The sequence below is a fragment of the Mustelus asterias genome, chromosome 21 (genome assembly GCF_964213995.1).
Source record: "Mustelus asterias chromosome 21, sMusAst1.hap1.1, whole genome shotgun sequence".
NCBI classification, from domain to species: Eukaryota; Metazoa; Chordata; class Chondrichthyes; order Carcharhiniformes; family Triakidae; genus Mustelus; species Mustelus asterias.
The window spans coordinates 46,767,978-46,785,879 of NC_135821.1; the positions used below are offsets into that span (position 1 = coordinate 46,767,978).

At 44.9% G+C, this 17,902-nt stretch overlaps 1 protein-coding gene across 1 annotated transcript in view; it reads left to right on the top strand.

Moving 5' to 3' along the window:
- Positions 1-17,902, top strand: part of csmd2 (CUB and Sushi multiple domains 2) — a 1,866,499-nt gene that overhangs the window by 1,777,021 nt on the left and 71,576 nt on the right. The window contains exons 58-59 of the mRNA XM_078237109.1: positions 11,960-12,136; positions 14,041-14,220. Coding sequence (XP_078093235.1) covers positions 11,960-12,136; positions 14,041-14,220 — 357 coding nt within the window. The remainder of the gene's footprint in view (positions 1-11,959; positions 12,137-14,040; positions 14,221-17,902) is intronic.

A 17,902-nucleotide genomic window follows, 5' to 3' on the forward strand; every position in this document is an offset into this window, starting at 1 on the left:
CACTCCCTATCATCCTGGTGTGCTCCATGTGCCTATCCAATAACTGCTTAAATGTTCCTAAAGTGTCTGACTCCACTATCACTGCAGGCAGTCCATTCCACACCCCAACGACTCTCTGCGTAAAGAACCTACCTCTGATATCCTTCCTATATCTCCCACCATGAACCCTATAGTTATGCCCCCTTGTAATAGCTCCATCCACCCGAGGAAATAGTCTTTGAACGTTCACTCTATCTATCCCCTTCATCATTTTATAAACCTCTATTAAGTCTCCCCTCAGCCTTCTCCGCTCCAGAGAGAACAGCCCTAGCTCCCTCAACCTTTCCTCATAAGACCTACCCTCCAAACCAGGCAGCATCCTGGTAAATCTCCTCTGCACTCTTTCCAGCGCTTCCACATCCTTCTTATAGTGAGGTGACCAGAACTGCACATAATATTCCAGATGTGGTCTCACCAAGGTCCTGTACAGTTGCAGCATAACCCCACGGCTCTTAAACTCCAACCCCCTGTTAATAAAAGCTAACACACTATAGGCCTTCTTCACAGCTCTATCCACTTGAGTGGCAACCTTTAGAGATCTGTGAATATGGACCCCAAGATCTCTCTGTTCCTCCACAGTCTTCAGAACCCTACATTTGACCCTGTAATCCACATTTAAATTAGTCCTACCAAAATGAATCACCTCACATTTATGATTCCAACTTGGGAGTTTGGATATTCCAAAGGAACCCTGAAAATATCTTGCAATTGTTGCATTGTTCCCTGCATTTGCAGGTTTTAAGAAACTGCTTTACCTTGGTTTAATGACTTGCCCTCAAAACTTCATAGAATCATAGAATCCCTGCATTGCAGGTGGAGGCCATTCAGCCCATCGAGCCTGCACCGATAACAATCCCACCCAGGCGCTATCCCTATAATCACACCATCTTGATCCCCCTTGACTTCTCACTGCCATTTTTAAAAGCATGAATCCTGATATTAAAAGCCTTTGGGCAGAATTTTCCCATCCCGCCTGCCTTGGGAATTGTAGAGGGCAGAACAGGACCATGTAAAGGTCTGTTGACCTCGGGCAGGATTTTCCGGTCTTGGGGCAAGCGCGGCCGGAAAATTCCACCCTTTATCTTCTTTCTCTTGCTGCACTATATTCTATTGTCCACTTTGAAAATGAGCCAGTCAAGATATAATCTGGTAGGAAAGTCATATTCACACAAGCACACATAAGTTGTTGGCATGCCTTCACCACATGGACTATCGTAAAAAAGAAGGCCCACCGACACCTTTTCACAGGAAACTAGAGGATGCACTAAGTGCTGGCCTTGCTAGCGACATCCATAACCCAAGAGTGAATGCTTCAGCTAAGCATGTGACTCCTATACAATGTGAGACATCCTCCATGAGTCAATTTATATGCGACAGTTTCAATTCACAGAAGTCAGCTCAAACCATCTGCCACAGGTACATTGGCAGAACAGAACGCAATGAGCTGAATTTCTTCACCCATCTGCACATTTAAAAGACGAATTTTCTATTTGTTCCAGCTGCTTGTTTAATCCTGGTTACTATCAAGCTGGCAAAGCTTTTTTTCTACATTTTCGTACCCCTCTCCCCGCCCCCACCTCATTGTCTGGAGTTGATCTATCCAGCATCTCAGAATTTACTCATGTCAAATACTCCAGATGAACCAATAAAAACAGAAAGTGCTGGAAAACTCAGCAGGTCTGGCAGCGCCTGTGGGCAGAGAAACGAATTAAATGGCAGGAACTTCTGGTCCCACCTACTGGTGGGATTTACCAGTGCCGCTGAAGTCAGCGGACTTCTGGCTGGCACGCTGCATCCACCACGGCGAGACCGGAAAATCCCAGCCAATGTTTCGAATCCCAACGTGACTTCTTCGGAACTGTTCCAAAAGTTCAGGAAAAGAGTCAGATCGGATTCGATACGCTAACTCTCTTGTTCTCTCCACAGATGCTGCCAGACCTGCTGGGTTCTTCCATCATTTTCTGTTTTTATTTCCGATTTCCAGCAGCTGCGGTATTTTGATTTTATTTTATCCTTTTAAAGGAGTCCATCCTGAAACATTGATTCTCCTCCCATGGCTTAGCATGCTATCAGTTTGCTCTGACCATCTCTGTATACATTCCTTATTGTTCAACATACAGACCTTGTCTTCCTAGAACATGATTTTATCAACTGCAGCTGATTTCTTTGTGGCTGAGTGACTTCTTTTTTTAAATTTCATCCACATGTGCCTTTATCTCAGCCTGAAATCTATTTTGGAATTCCCCTCAGCTGGAGCTTGACAGTTGACAGTGTATCTGTTGACAGTTGATTTTGGCTTTGTGTACCAAATCATCTGCGGAAATTTCATGACATGTCGGTGAAATCATTGCATTATGGAAGGTGGTTCATCAGTATTGACATGGGCCAGAGAAGTATTAATCGGTATTAACTCAGCACCTTGCTCTCGTACTCACATGTCTATCCTTGGCCTGCTGCAATGCTCCAGTGAAGCCCAACGGAAGCTGGAGGAGCCGCATCTCATCTTCCAATAAGGCATGTTACAGCCCTCAAGACTCAACATTGAGTTTAACATATTTAATCTGTGACCTTTCTCCTCCATCTTAGCCTCTTTCTATTTATTTTATATCCCATACATTTTTTTGAAGTTTTAAGTTTATTTATTAGTGTCATAAGTAAGCTTACATTAACACTGCAATGAAGTTGCTGTGAAAATCCCCGAGTCACCACATTCTGGTGCCTGTTCGGGTACACTGAGGGAGAATTTAGCATGGCCAATGCATGTAACCAGCACGTCTTTTGTACTGTGTGAGGAAACTGGAGCACCCAAAGGAAACCCACACAGACATGGGGAGACTGTACAGACCCCGCACAGACAGTACCCAAACTGGGATTCGAACCCAGGTCCCTGGCACTATGAGACAGCAATGCTAACCACTGTGCCACCATGCCATCCATTTTTTTCTTCAAGCAAAAATCCTCTCTTCCCCTCCTACACTGGGGAATACATTGAATGTATTCAAGAGGCGGCTAGATATAGCATTTTGGGTGAATGGGATCAAAGCAGGGAGAAAGCAGGATGAGGCTATTGAGTTGGGCGATCAGCCATGATCGTGATGAATGGCGGCGGAACAGGCTCGAAGGGCCAAATGGCCTCTTCCTGCTCCTATCTTATATGTTTTCATGTTACACTGGGCCATCTGTCTCTTGTTCTTAAGTTTGCGACATCTTTGCTGCAATCTCTCCCAGCTACAGTATAATATCCAACAATTTTCCTCCCTTTTAGTTCTGATGAAGAGTCAAATGGACTTGAAACGCTAACTCTGTCTTCTCTCCCTATAGATGCTGTCAAACTTGCAGAGTTTTCCCAGTATTTTCTGTTTTTGTTTGGGATTCCAGCATTCTCAGTATTTTACTACTTAAGTTATTACTGGATTATGGCCGAAATTCTCCAGCCACTCCTGCCCCGCCGCCACTGCTTGCGAGGATGGGGAATTTGGCGTTCAGCCAAATTTCTGTTCACTGCAATGGGATGGGAGAATCCCAGCCACGAGCGAGGTCAGAGAATCCAGCCCTACGTCCTGTTTCTTCAAGATGAACTCTTCAAAATGCAGCTAATGAAAATACAACAAAACTTCTTCCAACTTATAAACCAAAGAAAGGGTTTAATAAAGAAACATCATTTACTCCAAACTTGGAGTCTCGCCCTGGGCCACTCCAAGCTACCCACAATGCTACATAATTCCTTAATTATAGTGAATCCGCTGATTATGACATCACTCTAATTGGTTCCAAGGTTTACTGGGTCAGCTGACCCTTACATCTTCTCCCCATTTGTCACATTATATCCAATACAAAGTTGTCACTGGTTACATTCTAACATGTCCCACCTCAACATGAAAAGATTTTCTGATAAGGTATTCGTAAAAGTCCTAACCTGCAGCAACCCCTCCTACCACAACCCATCCGACCACAACCCCACGTGTTCGCAAGAGTCAGTCTTTTTCTTAATCAGCACATCTTTACCATGCTTAATGTACTTTGCCATTGGACATCTGCCACTGGAAGCCAATCACCCTGCTGGGATTCTCTCCAAGGTGCAAGGGCTCTCTCTCCGTAGCTCAAATCACTTACACTAGGAATCACCTTGAGAGCATTTCGCTGCAACTTTTCTGTTTTTCTTGAAGTGAGGACAAAATAATACATTGGCCAGAATTTTCCAGCCTTTCGTGCCTACTAGTCCCACTGATGTGAATGGAGATTTCAAATCTCACTGGCCCCACCGTGGAGAATTCCAGCCACAGTATTACTGAAGAGATCCCAATCACGGCCATGTATTGCAGTGCCTCTAATCTTATACAAAACAGCTCAAGCGGTATAACCCTGGAGTCTGTTTGCTTGACTCCAACCATCTGACACTGTGTTTGAGCTTTCAGTGTGCCAATGATTTCTCTCTTCATGTCTGATGCGGCATCCGTGGCACAGTGGTTAGCACTGCTGCCTCACAGCGCCAAGGACCCGGGTTCAATTCCCGGCTTGGGTCACTATCTGTGCGGAGTCTGCACATTCTTCGCATGTCTGTGTGGGTTTCCTCCGGGTGCTCCGGTTTCCTCCCGCAGTCTAAAAGACATGCTGGTTAGGTGCATTGGCCATGCTGAATTCTCCCTCAGTGTACCCGAACAGGCGCCGGAGTGTGGCGACTAAGGAATTTTCACTTCGTTGCAGTGTTAATGTAAGGCTACTTGTGGCACTAATAAATAAACTTTAAAAACTTTAAACTTTGACTAAGCTGTACAAATTCATGGCTCCCTAAAAATTAATTCATGTGGTATGGATGTTTTGGCAATGTATTGTCCATCCCAAATATCCCTTGAATAGGTGATGCTGTTATCGTGTATACCTGCAATTTGTATTCTTACATTCTTAACTGCACACTTACCTACATTGCTCATCATGGGCCTATTTCCCCAATCGATTTTCTCTTTGCCATTATCTCAGGTTTTTTTCTGGGACTCTCCTTAACATGGCTGCAGGAAAGAACTGGATTTTTACAACAAACAGGTATTTGCAATAATGTGACTGCCTTCTCCTGCCAATCAAGCCGGAATGCCCAGGATAAGCTCCATCGGGCTGCCATGTGTTTGTCATCCTTCAGTGAACTGTAAGCCAACAAGCCCATCTGCAAGAGAAAAAAAAAAATCAATGATAATGCGAACTAAATTTTTAAAGATCCTTTCAATAGACTGATTAGCTGCTCACTTGCAGTTGTAAACAATGTACAGCCCTTAAGCCATATGCAGCTCACTGTTCAACCTCAGGGGCCCTGTTTAACTGCACAATCTACCAGTATCTATCATGTAAACTCATTAGCACTGTGCTGGGAAGATGAATATTTGAGTTCCCCTTTTGGCAGCAGGAATCTGGAGATACGTGTGCACCTCAGAGAAATTTGTGAAGACTTGTGCGAGACAATGGCTGGGGAAATCTGTCAAAATCTGCTTGTCACACGTGGAGAGATTAGAGCATCACTTGATCCATGAAAGCCCACTCACTTCAGTTTTCAGCTGTAGAGTGAGATATTAAGTTTGTGTGAAAGCTGGCATGGAATTTATTTCACGTTGAATCCGAGCGCAGGAGGGACTTAGTACCAACATGGCCAACCTTTTACTTTTTCATTAATTTTACATCTTTCCTCGTCCCCTCTCTGACAGCTGGTAATGATATTCATCAAGGATCATGTTCACTCATCAGCGCTAAAGATACTCTTTCAGTGACTATTCAGCAGTGTGCGCAAGAGGACACAGCAGGGGTGATTAAAACATCCAAATTACCTTCCTTTGCTTCTTGAGTGTATGCCCGAGGCTGGAGCTTTCCGTTTGGGCAGAAGCAAACAAGTCTCCTAGTACGTTAGAGGATTGTTTGATGTTGTTCCTGCCACCAGGAGTTTGCCGACCCATTCTGCTGACTTACTTCGGAAGGGAGCAGAAATTGCTGTTTTATGATTGATGGTTTAAATTAAATCCCTTTTTTTGGGTCAATTTCAGCATCTGTTGGAATGAGCCAGGCTGGTTGGTTATCAGGCCCTACGTGTAATGCGTTTGGCATTCGCAGTCAGGATCCCAGTGAGCGCAAGCCCACATTCCAAAACTAGCCATTTATTCTGCACTAATTAGCACCGTACTGGCAACCTCGACCAGAGAAGCTGTGAGGCCGGCTGGTGTGCGAAATAAAAGTGTCACCATGGTGCTGGGGAGGGTTTTTTTTCCTTGTAAAAGAAATGTCACTCTGCTTTGGGCTAGTGTTGGGCTGCAGCTGCAGAGGAACCCTTGGTGCTAACTTCCAAATTACAAAGTGTTTTTTAGCCATGATGTGGAGATGCTGGCATTGGACTGGGGGTGGGCACAGTAAGAAGTCTCACAACACCAGGTTAAAGTCCAACAGGTTTATTTGGTAGCGCGAGCTTTCGAAGCACTGCCCCTTCATCAGGTGAGTGAAGAGTTGGGTTGCTGTGACATCCCTCATCTTTAACAGCATGAAAGAAAAGCTGAGACAGAAAAATAAAATTCCAGATCTCACTTTTTATTTTATAAAAGAACCTTCATTTATATCAAATGAGACCACAGCAGGTTAATGTGTACATCACAGTGCTGCTTTGTTTGTGCTGGATATATAATAATTTGAACCAATGGTTCTCAAACTGTCAGACACAATGATTTGATCTGAGTAAATGATACACTAATTATTCAAAATCAAAGGGAAATTAAGCAGGGACCTTTAAAATTAATGGTGATTAAAAACTATTGCTCGCAACTCCATCACAGTGAGTGCCCAAAACCCTTGTGCTAATAGGCAGCAGGAACTGGATACTGTTCACAAGGTTCACTTCATCTCACTAATAACGTGACGACTTCAGTCAGGATTCCAATGCTGCCTAACTCTCAGCTAAGAATCCACCATTCTCCAGTTCCCAGCCAGGACTCCAAACTTCCTATCTCTCAGCCAAGGCTCCCCCATTCTCGAACTCTGAGCCACGACTCCCCCATTTCCGAACTCTCAGCCACGACTCCCCATGCCCGAACTCTGAGCCACGACTCCCCCATTCTCGAACTCTGAGCCACGACTCCCCCATTCCCGAACTCTCAGCCATGACTCCCCATGCCAGAACTCTGAGCCACGACTCCCCCATTCCCGAACTCTGAGCCACGACTCCCCCATTCCCGAACTCTCAGCCATGACTCCCCCATTCCCGAACTCTCAGCCATGACTCCCCCATTCCCGAACTCTCAGCCACGACTCCCCCATTCCCGAACTCTCAGCCATGACTCCCCCATTCCCGAACTCTCAGCTACGACTCCCCCATTCCTGAAGTCTCAGCCACGACTCCCCCATTCCCGAACTCTCAGCCACGACTCCCCCGTTCCTGAACTCTCCGCCACGACTCCCCCATTCCCGAACTCTCAGCCATGACTCCCCCATTCTCTAACCAAGATTCCAGTTCTCACTATTTGCTAAACTTTTCTGGACCATTGTTGGCCAGCAAATGAATTCAGTTGGGATTGATCCCAAACCTCACCTTTCTTCTCTAAGAAGGCAAGTGTGGATCATCTGTGGTGCGGTGTTTACCCCCTCGCGGTGTTTACCCCCTGTGATTCTTACCCCATTGCAGTTCTTGCCTCTCACAATGCTTTTTCCTTCCTTGAATCCCATATTCTTTGTCCCTCAGATCATCTTTAATGGTGTTTACCGCTAGTTACTTCCAGTTTACCAAGAACATCTCTTGAGCAGTGTTTGCAAGACAAGTTACAATGCCCTTCTAATTGGCAGTTTCTGTTTCATAAAGTTATCTCACTCATCCTGCCCTTCCCGGAAATATTCACGCTAGTGTTAACGATTAATCTCTTCATTTGCTGACTTACAAGTGGAAGTTTCAAGTCTCCTCCTGTCAGTGAAATTTGGTTGATTAGTGGTTGACCAGTTATTGCAGGTGCACCAATGTAAAGCATGGGACAAACAAAGCAGGTGATTTGCCTAAACAGTTGCAGTCATCATTAACAGATGATCTCAGAGGCAGCAGATTTGTGCTTTGTGTCTCCTTATCACTGTCCCTAATGTGGTTGGACTGGCAAAGATACTGTGAGGCAAAGACAGTCATTGTAAGGGGCCTTTGAAAATTACCTGCTGTAAAGTCAAGCAGCATTTATAAATGGGTGATTATTTTTGTTACGTAGCATTTAGTGTGCAGCGGGGGATGCGGGGGGTGGGGGGGGGGGGGGGTGGGGTGGGTACCCAAGGAAGAGTAAACAACTTAATCTCTGGTTCCCGAGAAGCAGGCAGTGAGTTAATTCACTCACTATTGTTTTTGAACGAAGCCTGGAGCTGGAGATTATAAAAGTAATTAGAAGATGCAATAGGTAAATGTGTCAGTTCCATTCATCAAAAGAGATTTCATCTTCGTTCACAGAAATGGGCGAAAGGGTGCTTCATAAATGTGAACAGAATCATTCATTAAAATCTGTCAAACAGTGGCTGTGAAGAGTGTGTGTGAGAGAGAGACAGGGAGACATTCAAGAATGCAATACTCAGCAGGCACATAGAGAATACATGAGATCACAAATAAATCCTTGATCCTGCAGAAGGCACCATATGGAAGAGACAAAGAGGTGAGGGAGAGGAGTCTTCAATCTCAGTCAACAGGAATAGTTCCAGACCCCAGACACTCTATCTGAAAGGGAAAGGGTATCACGTGAAGGAGTAATTTGTCAGGGTAGGAGTTGTAACTTGGATCAGTTTTATTGTGGCAGTGCTTGGAACATCCTCGTGTGTTTACAGAGAAGTACTAATGCAATATTGACACTGCTCTGATCTGATGTTGACGCCATTGCTTTAATCAAGGCTGACCAGTGTCTGTTTTGGGACGAGATTGGTGAGCATTCTATAACTGCAACACCAAGGAACCCATCTGATCACCAGTAAGAAACATTCAGTATGGGAATGGAAATCATTCTATGACACAATCCCTTACTGTTACCAAAATAGTTCAGTGGATGAAGGTCTTTACCTTACATAACTGATTGAGATAAATTGTGGTATGTTGTATGAAGCCTATTCAGCATTTGCAAAGCGCAAATCAGGAGTGTAATGGAATACTTGTTTTTACTCTTTCACAGGATGTGAGCAACTCTGGTGAGGCCAGCATTTATTGCCCATCCCTAGTTTCACTTGAGAAGGTGATGGTGAGCTGCCTTCTTGAACTGTTTCAGTCCCTGTGTTGTCGGTACACCCACAATAATGTTAGGGAGGGAGTTCCACGATTTTGACCCAGTGACCGTGAAGGAACGGCAATATATTTCCAAGTCAGGATGGTGAGTGACTTGGAGGGGAACTTCCAGGTGTTGGTGTTCCCATATGTCTGCTGCGCTCATCCTTCTGAAGGTCATGGGTCTGGAAGGTGCTGTCGAAGGAGCCTTGGCGAGTTCCTGCAGTGCATCTTATAGATGGTACACACTGCGACCACTGCGTTAGTGATGGGGAGTGAAAAGTTTTGGAAGAGGTGCCAATCAAGTGGACACCAATCAAATGAGTGTCGGTCGAACTACACTCATCCAAGCAAGTGAAGAATATTCCATTACACTCCTGACCTGTGCCTTGTCGATGGTGGGCAGACATTGGGGAGTCAGGAGGTGAGTTAGTCACTGCAGGGTCCCTAGCCTCTGACCTGCTCCTGGAGCCACAGTATTTATATGACTAGTCTCGTTCAGTTTCTGATCAATGGTAAAACCTCCAGGATAATAATAGGATTCAACGATGATAATGCCATTGAATGTCAAGGAATGATGGTTAGATTCTCTCTTGTTGGAGATGGTCATTATGTGATACTTCTGTGGCATGAGTGTTACTTGCCATTTATTAGCCCGAGCCTGAATACTGTCCAGGTCTTGCTGAATTTGGACATGGATTGTTTCAGTATCTGAGCAGTCGCAAATGGTGCTGAACATTGAGCAATCATCACTGAACATCCTCACTTCTGACCTTATGATGGATTGGAGATTATTGGTAAAGCAGCTGGTCCTGGGGCACTACCCTGAGCAACTCCTACAGTGATGTCTTGAAACTGAGATGATTGACCTCCAATAACCAGAACCATCTTCCTTTGTGTTAGATATGACTCTAACCAGTAAAGAACTTCCTCATTGACTTCCATTAACTCAGCCAAATGCAGCCTTGATGTCAAGAGCAGTCACTCTTACCTCATCTTTGGAGTTCAGCTCTTTTGTCCCTGTTAAGACTAAGTCTGTAATGAGATCAGGAGCTGAGTGACCCTGGCAGAAACCAAATTGAGCATTAATAAGCAGGTTATTCTGAAGGATGTACTGCTTGATAGCACTATTGATAACCCTTTCCATCACTTTACAGATGAGGGAGAGTAGACTGATGGGGCAATAATTGGCTGAAACAGAAACAGAAAATGCTGAAAAAACTTAGCAGATCTGACACCATCTGTGGAGAGAGAATAGAGCCAATGTTTTGAGCCTAGATGACCCTTCGTCAGAGCTGCATCAGAGCTTCACCAGACTCGAAACATTTAGCTCTACTCTCTACCCACAGATGCTGTCAGACCTGCTGAGTTTTTCCAGCATTTTCTGTTCCTATTTCAGATTCCAGCATCTGCAGTATTTTGCCTTTTTCGGTAATTGGCCGGGTTTGATTTGTCCTGTTTCTTATGTACAGGACACACCTGGGCAATTCTCCACATCGCTGGCTAGATGTGAGTGATTTAGCTTTACTGGAATATGTTGGGCTCAGAGCATGGCAATTCTGTAGCATGTGTCTTCAGTACAATTACTGGAATATTGTCAGGGCCCATAGCCTTTGCAGTATCTAGTGTCTTCAGCCATTTCTTGATAACAAATGGAATAAATCAAATTGTTGAAGCCTGACATCTGTGATGCTGGGAACCTCCTGTGGAGACTGAGATGGATTATCCATTCAGCACTTCTGGCTGAAGATAGTTGCAAATGTTTCAGCCTTCTGTTTAGCACAGATGCGCTGGGCTCCCCCAGCATTGAGGATGGGGATATTTCTGGAGCTTCTCCTCCAGTGAGTTGTTTAACTTTCCACAGCCATTCACGATTGGCTGTGGCATGATTGCAGAGCTTTCCTGCATGGATGCAGCTCCAACAGCACTCAAGAATTTAAACACCATCCAGGACAAGGCAGCCCATTTGTTTGGCAACCCACCCACCAATTTAAACATTCACTCCTTCCACACACAGTAGTAGCAGCCTACAAGATGCAGTGCAGCAACTCAACAAGGCGCCTTCGACAGCGCTTTCTAAACCCACATCCACTACCACCTAGAAGGACAGAGGCAGCAAACGAATGGGAATACCCCTATCTGCCAGGTACTCATTAAGGCACACATCATCCTGACTTATGGAACCACATCACCGTTCTTGCACTGTTGATGGATCAAAATCTTGGAACTCCCCTTCCAAACAGCACTATAGGTGTACATACACCACATGGACTACAGTGGTTGAAAATGGAGAATCACCACCACCTACTCAAAGGCAATGGGGATGGGCGGGAAATGCTGGCATAGCCAATAATGGCCTCTTCCTGTTAAAGAGTAAAAGAAACGGTGGATTGCACTGGAGGGAGAAAAAACAGTCAACTAGAAAATGGGGAACTTAGAAGTCAATTCTGTGCTGGTTTATGTCAATTTGTGCTTTTATTTTAAAAAAAGTAAGTATAGCCTTTTCTGTATGTTGCATGCATTTTTTTGACTAATTCTTCAGAGTCGGAGGGAACTAACCCCCTGCAATTCACAGCGGAGAAAGAAACGCAAGTTCTGTGGGCCCCTTATGGGAGATCCCTTTTATGATGTCATTTAATTATGGATCTATTTTTTTCTTTGTCATTTTGCTTTCACCATTGGCAGCTGTGTCCTGTGGAAATCCTGGAACGCCACGCAATGCTGGGATAGTGTACAGCAACAAATTGGTCTTCTCGAGTTCCATTACCTATGCCTGTCGGGAAGGCTATTATTCAACTGGTTTGCTAACTAGGCACTGTACTGTGAATGGGACCTGGACTACTGTTCCTCCACAATGCACAGGTCAGCTTTTTATATCCATTTTTCTCTTTATGTTGCGGCATGGTGTGGTACATATCAAAGCTGAAAGAGATATCATTGAGCTGCAGTGATATATTGCCGTGTCATTTTATACATGAAATAGGAGCAATTTTAAGCACTCTTTATTTAAACTAAAAGGTGAGAGAATAAAGCATGGGGAGAATGTCCAACACGCACCAGCGAAAGTGTTCGTTCCCGCATAAGCTTCCCTCTGGCAAGCTGACCAGCAATTCTTGTTGCATGTTGGGAATGAAAGATACTCAGATTTATAAATGATACAGCACTAATTCAATCACACTATTATGTGCTATAAAAGTGACTCTTGGGAGGAGGGAAAATGTCAACCTTGGATCAAAAAACACTGCTCCCTTTTCATTACAGGGTGGTAAGTGGTAACTTGTGAGCTTCAGTCAGTTGATTCTTGTCCTTTGCTGCAGTTTCCCTTGAATTTTCATAGAAACCCTCCAGTGCAGAAGGAGGCCATTCAGCCCATCGAGTCTGCACCGACAACGATCCCACCTAGGCCCCATCCCCATAACCCCACATATTTACCGCGCTAATCCCGCTAACCTCTGCATCCCGGGACACTAAAGGGCAATTTCGCATGGCCAATGCACCTAACGCGCACATTTTTGGACTGTGGGAGGAAATCAGAGGAAACCCACGCAGATATGGGGAGAATGTGCAAACTCCACACTGACAGTGACCCAAGTTGGGAATCAAACCCGGGTCCCTGGAGCTTTGAGGCAGCAGTGCTAACCACTGTGCCACCGTGCCACCCTTTATTTTAAAATTATGCAAACACAGCTGACAGTCCAATTTATTTCAACAAACATTGATCTTATCTACTTTTTAATGCCTTGAAAACTCTTCTTACTCTGAATTATCCAATGAGAATTTCTATTATTTCTTAAAAACCTGATCTGTATCAAACTGAAAATAATGTGACGGAACTGGACATGCGCAACTTATTTATCAGTATCTGGAAAGGGAATTTCAATGCTGATGAAAAGATGGAGGGGGGAGTTTTCCCATCCCACCCGCTTCAGGAATCATAGCAAGCGGAGGGGCAGGGGGGGAGTTCTGACCATGCAGAGGCCTGTTGACCTCGGGCGGGATTTTCTGGATTTGGGGGAAGCTTGGCTGGAAAATCCCATCCAGCTATTGATTAAATCTTCTGGATATTTCCACCAATTCCTTTTCGTATTTCAGAATTGCAGAATTCACGTTTGATCTATAGCGCCAGGGACCCGCATTCAATTCCAGCCTCGGGTGATTGTGTGGAGTTGCACATTCTCCCTGTGTCTGCGTGAGTTTCCTCCGGGTGTTGCAGTTTCCTCCCATACTCCCAAGATATGCAGGTTAGCTGGATTGGCCACCCTAAATTGCCCCTTAGTTTCAGGGGGATTAGCAGCGTAAACACATGGGGTTATGGGGATACAGCCTGGGTGGGATTGTTTGTCAATGCAGGATCGATGGGCCGAATGATCTCTTTCTGCACTGTAGGGATTCTATGATTCAATATTCCTTTAAATTAAACAATGTAGAAGAGGGTAAATGTTGAAACTATTTCCCTTTTGTCTTGAGCTCTTCCTGGCCTTGCAACAAATTTGAACCGAGAGTGTGGGTTGGCATATTCCAGTTTTCTGTCAACAACCAATCCTGAGTTACTGGCCATAAAGTGCACAAAAAAAAGGTCCAAATGGAATGCCTTCCTTAGATAGCATGACTGACATAAAGAATCCACTTGGCTGCAGTAACTGAGAATGATACAGGCAGATAGTGGGGCAGAGCAATGCTGCTGGAGGGCGCTCTATCACAGCCTGGGCATGAGAGAAGCCAAGCTACATTGCATTCTGGGTACTCAGCTGTCTTGTCTCTTGCAGTGATTAATTGTGGCGACCCTGGAATACCAGCCAACGGGATCCGACTTGGCACAGACTTCACCTATAACAAGACTGTGATATTCCAGTGCGTGCCAGGCTACACAATGGACATCCTGCGATATTCCTCCATCACTTGCACCAAAGACAGAACGTGGAACGGGAGCAGACCAGCCTGCAGATGTAAGTCAGTCATTTATGATGATGCACAAGCCAGACATGGATGTTAATTGGCTTCTGATCCTAATTCTGTGCTGTAATAAGATCATCCGTTACACATTTTTGCTTCCAGACCCAACTTTAGTTTTTAATTGTCTACTTATGTTTATTTAAGAAGCTTCCTTACATATGAATAATTTTAACAGTGACTCTAATTACAGAACAGTAGCACATTGGACTCTTGACTGAAAGACTTGAGTTGAATAGCCAAGGGTTTATTTCCCTCATGAAGTGCTCGAGAAATGAATAAATTGCTGAGAATGATGATCATTATCATAAAATTACTTGCTTCCTTAATTATTCTTCCCTTGGGTGAAGTGCTAAAAAGCAAATAACAAAAACAGAGAAAGAAGGAAAAGTCTTGCTGTTAATTGCTGTTTAAGCCAATTAGAAAAACTGCTTTTTGCGTTTCTCAGGAGAGAGGTGGTCAGTGTTTACTTCAGGTTTGACCTGGTGTTGGTTTTTGTACCATTTCTCCATGAATTCATGCAACACTACCAGAAACAGTGGGCAGCATTTTCCCACGCTGTTTGTCAGTGGGTTTGGGGATGTGCGGGTTGGAAAGGTCTTGGAAATTGATATTTGATCAGGATCATGACATTGAATAAATAAAATAAATTGAAAATGTGACAATAATAAATCGAAGAGACAAACAAGATCCAAGCTGACAAGATGAGGCATTGCACCCCATCTTGGACTGCATTGTGGACCATCATTGACCACATTGGACCACCCCATTGCAACCCGCCTCAGTCTGTTGGATAATAGTAAAAAAGTTGTTGAATTAAGAACAAAGAACAAAGAACAATACAGCACAGGAACAGGCCCTTCGGCCCTCCAAGCCCGCGCCGCTCCCTGGTCCAAACTAGACCATTCTTTTGTATCCCTCCGTTCCCACTCCATTCATAAGGCTGTCCAGATAAGTCTTAAACGTTCCCAGTGTGTCCGCCTCCACCACCTTACCTGGCAGCGCATTCTAGGCCCCCACCACCCTCTGTGTAAAATATGTCCTTCTGATATCTGTGTTAAACCTCCCCCCCTTCACCTTGAACCTATGACCCCTCGTGAACGTCACCACCGACCTGGGGAAAAGCTTCCCACCGTTCACCCTATCTATGCCTTTCATAATTTTATACACCTCTATTAAGTCTCCCCTCATCCTCCGTCTTTCCAGGGAGAACAACCCCAGTTTACCCAATCTCTCCTCATAACTAAGCCCCTCCATACCAGGCAACATCCTGGTAAACCTCCTCTGCACTCTCTCTAAAGCCTCCACGTCCTTCTGGTAGTGTGGCGACCAGAACTGGACGCAGTATTCCAAATGCGGCCGAACCAACGTTCTATACATCTGCAACATCAGACCCCAACTTTTATACTCTATGCCCTGTCCTATAAAGGCAAGCATGCCATATGCCTTCTTCACCACCTTCTCCACCTGTGACGTCACCTTCAAGGATCTGTGGACTTGCACACCCAGGTCCCTCTGCGTATCTACACCCTTTATGGTTCTGCCATTTATCGTATAGCTCCTCCCTACATTATTTCTACCAAAATGCATCACTTCGCATTTATCAGGATTGAACTCCATCTGCCATTTCTTTGCCCAAATTTCCAGCCTATCTATATCCTTCTGTAGCTTCTGACAATGCTCCTCACTATCTGCAAGTCCTGCCAATTTTGTGTCGTCCGCAAACTTACTGATCACCCCAGTTACACCTTCTTCCAGATCGTTTATATAAATCACAAACAGCAGAGGTCCCAATACAGAGCCCTGCGGAACACCACTAGTCACAGGCCTCCAGCCGGAAAAAGACCCTTCCACTACCACCCTCTGTCTTCTGTGACCAAGCCAGTTCTCCACCCATCTAGCCACCTCCCCCTTTATCCCATGAGATCAACCTTTTTCACCAGCCTACCATGGGGGACTTTGTCAAACGCTTTACTAAAGTCCATATAGACGACATCCACGGCCCTTCCCTCGTCAACCATTTTGGTCACTTCTTCAAAAAACTCCACCAGGTTAGTGAGGCATGACCTCCCTCTCACAAAACCATGCTGACTATCGTTAATGAGTTTATTCCTTTCTAAATGCGCATACATCCTATCTCTAAGAATCTTCTCCAACAACTTCCCCAACACGGACGTCAAGCTCACCGGCCTATAATTACCCGGGTTATCCTTCCTACCCTTCTTAAATAACGGGACCACATTAGCTATCCTCCAATCCTCTGGGACCTCACCTGCGTCCAGTGACGAGACAAAGATTTGCGTCAGAGGCCCAGCGATTTCATCTCTCGTCTCCCTGAGCAGCCTTGGATAGATTCCATCAGGCCCTGGGGATTTGTCAGTCTTTAAATTCTCTAACAAACCTAACACTTCCTCCTTTGTAATGGAGATTTTCTCCAACGGTTCAACACTCCCCTCCGAGACACTCCCAGTCAACACATCCCTCTCCTTTGTGAATACCGATGCAAAGTATTCATTTAGGATTTCCCCTACTTCTTTGGGCTCCAAGCATAATTCCCCACTTTTATCCCTGAGAGGTCCGATTTTTTCTCTGACAACCCTTTTGTTCCTAACGTATGAATAAAATGCCTTGGGATTCTCCTTAATCCTGTCTGCCAAGAACATTTCGTGACCCCTTTTTGCTTTTCTAATTCCCCGTTTGAGTTCTTTCCTACTTTCTTTGTACTCCTCCAGAGCTCCCTCCGTTTTTAGCTGCCTGGACCTAACATACGCCTCTCTTTTCTTTTTGACCAGTCCCTCAATTTCCCTGGTTATCCACGGTTCTCGAATCCTACCCTTCCTATCCTTCTTTTTTACAGGCACATGCCTGTCCTGTAGCCCTAACAACTGTTCCTTAAGTAAGAAGCTAATTATGAGATGCTTCTGCCTGAATCCTGGATTACCCACCTGTTTACCAATCTGTGAGCAACGCATCAGAGTCACTGAGCCAAGTGCACAGTGGGAAGAGTTTGTTTAGTGAAACTGATAAATTGGGAAGCCTTTAAGGGGCTCCAGCCATGGCATTGATGGAGTAATGTTCAAAGCACTTCTGTCAAAACAGAGCATTTTTTTCACTGCTTGACAGGTGACGCCAACGTTTTGGAAGGCACTTCTCCTATTTAGCATTGCACTCCCCTCCAGTCGCACTCCCCTACTGCCAGCCTTCACCACAGTATGGGGACAGTTTATGTAGCTCCACCTTGTATCACTTAGGGTCAAGAGCAGAGGCCACCCCACCACCAACAGGTCATGCCTAACAAATTTAATTGAATTTTTTGAGGAGGTGACCAGGTGTGTGGATGAGGGTACCGCAGTTGATGTAGTTGATATGGATTTCAGCAAAGCCTTTGAAACAGTCCCACATGGGAGACTCATAAAGAAGGCAAATGAACATGGGATACAAAAGTGGATGCAAAATTGATTCAGTTGTTGGAGACAGAGGGTGATAGAAAGCTGCTTTAGTGACTGGAAGCCAATGTCCAGTGGTGCACCACAGGGATCTGTGCTGGGTCCCCTATTATTTGCTATTTATATAAACAGCATAGATGACTATGTGGGGTGGTTAACAGTGAGGCTGAGTGTCTTGGGCTGCAAGAAGTTAGAGACAGGATGGTGAAATGGGCAGATAAGTGGCAGATTG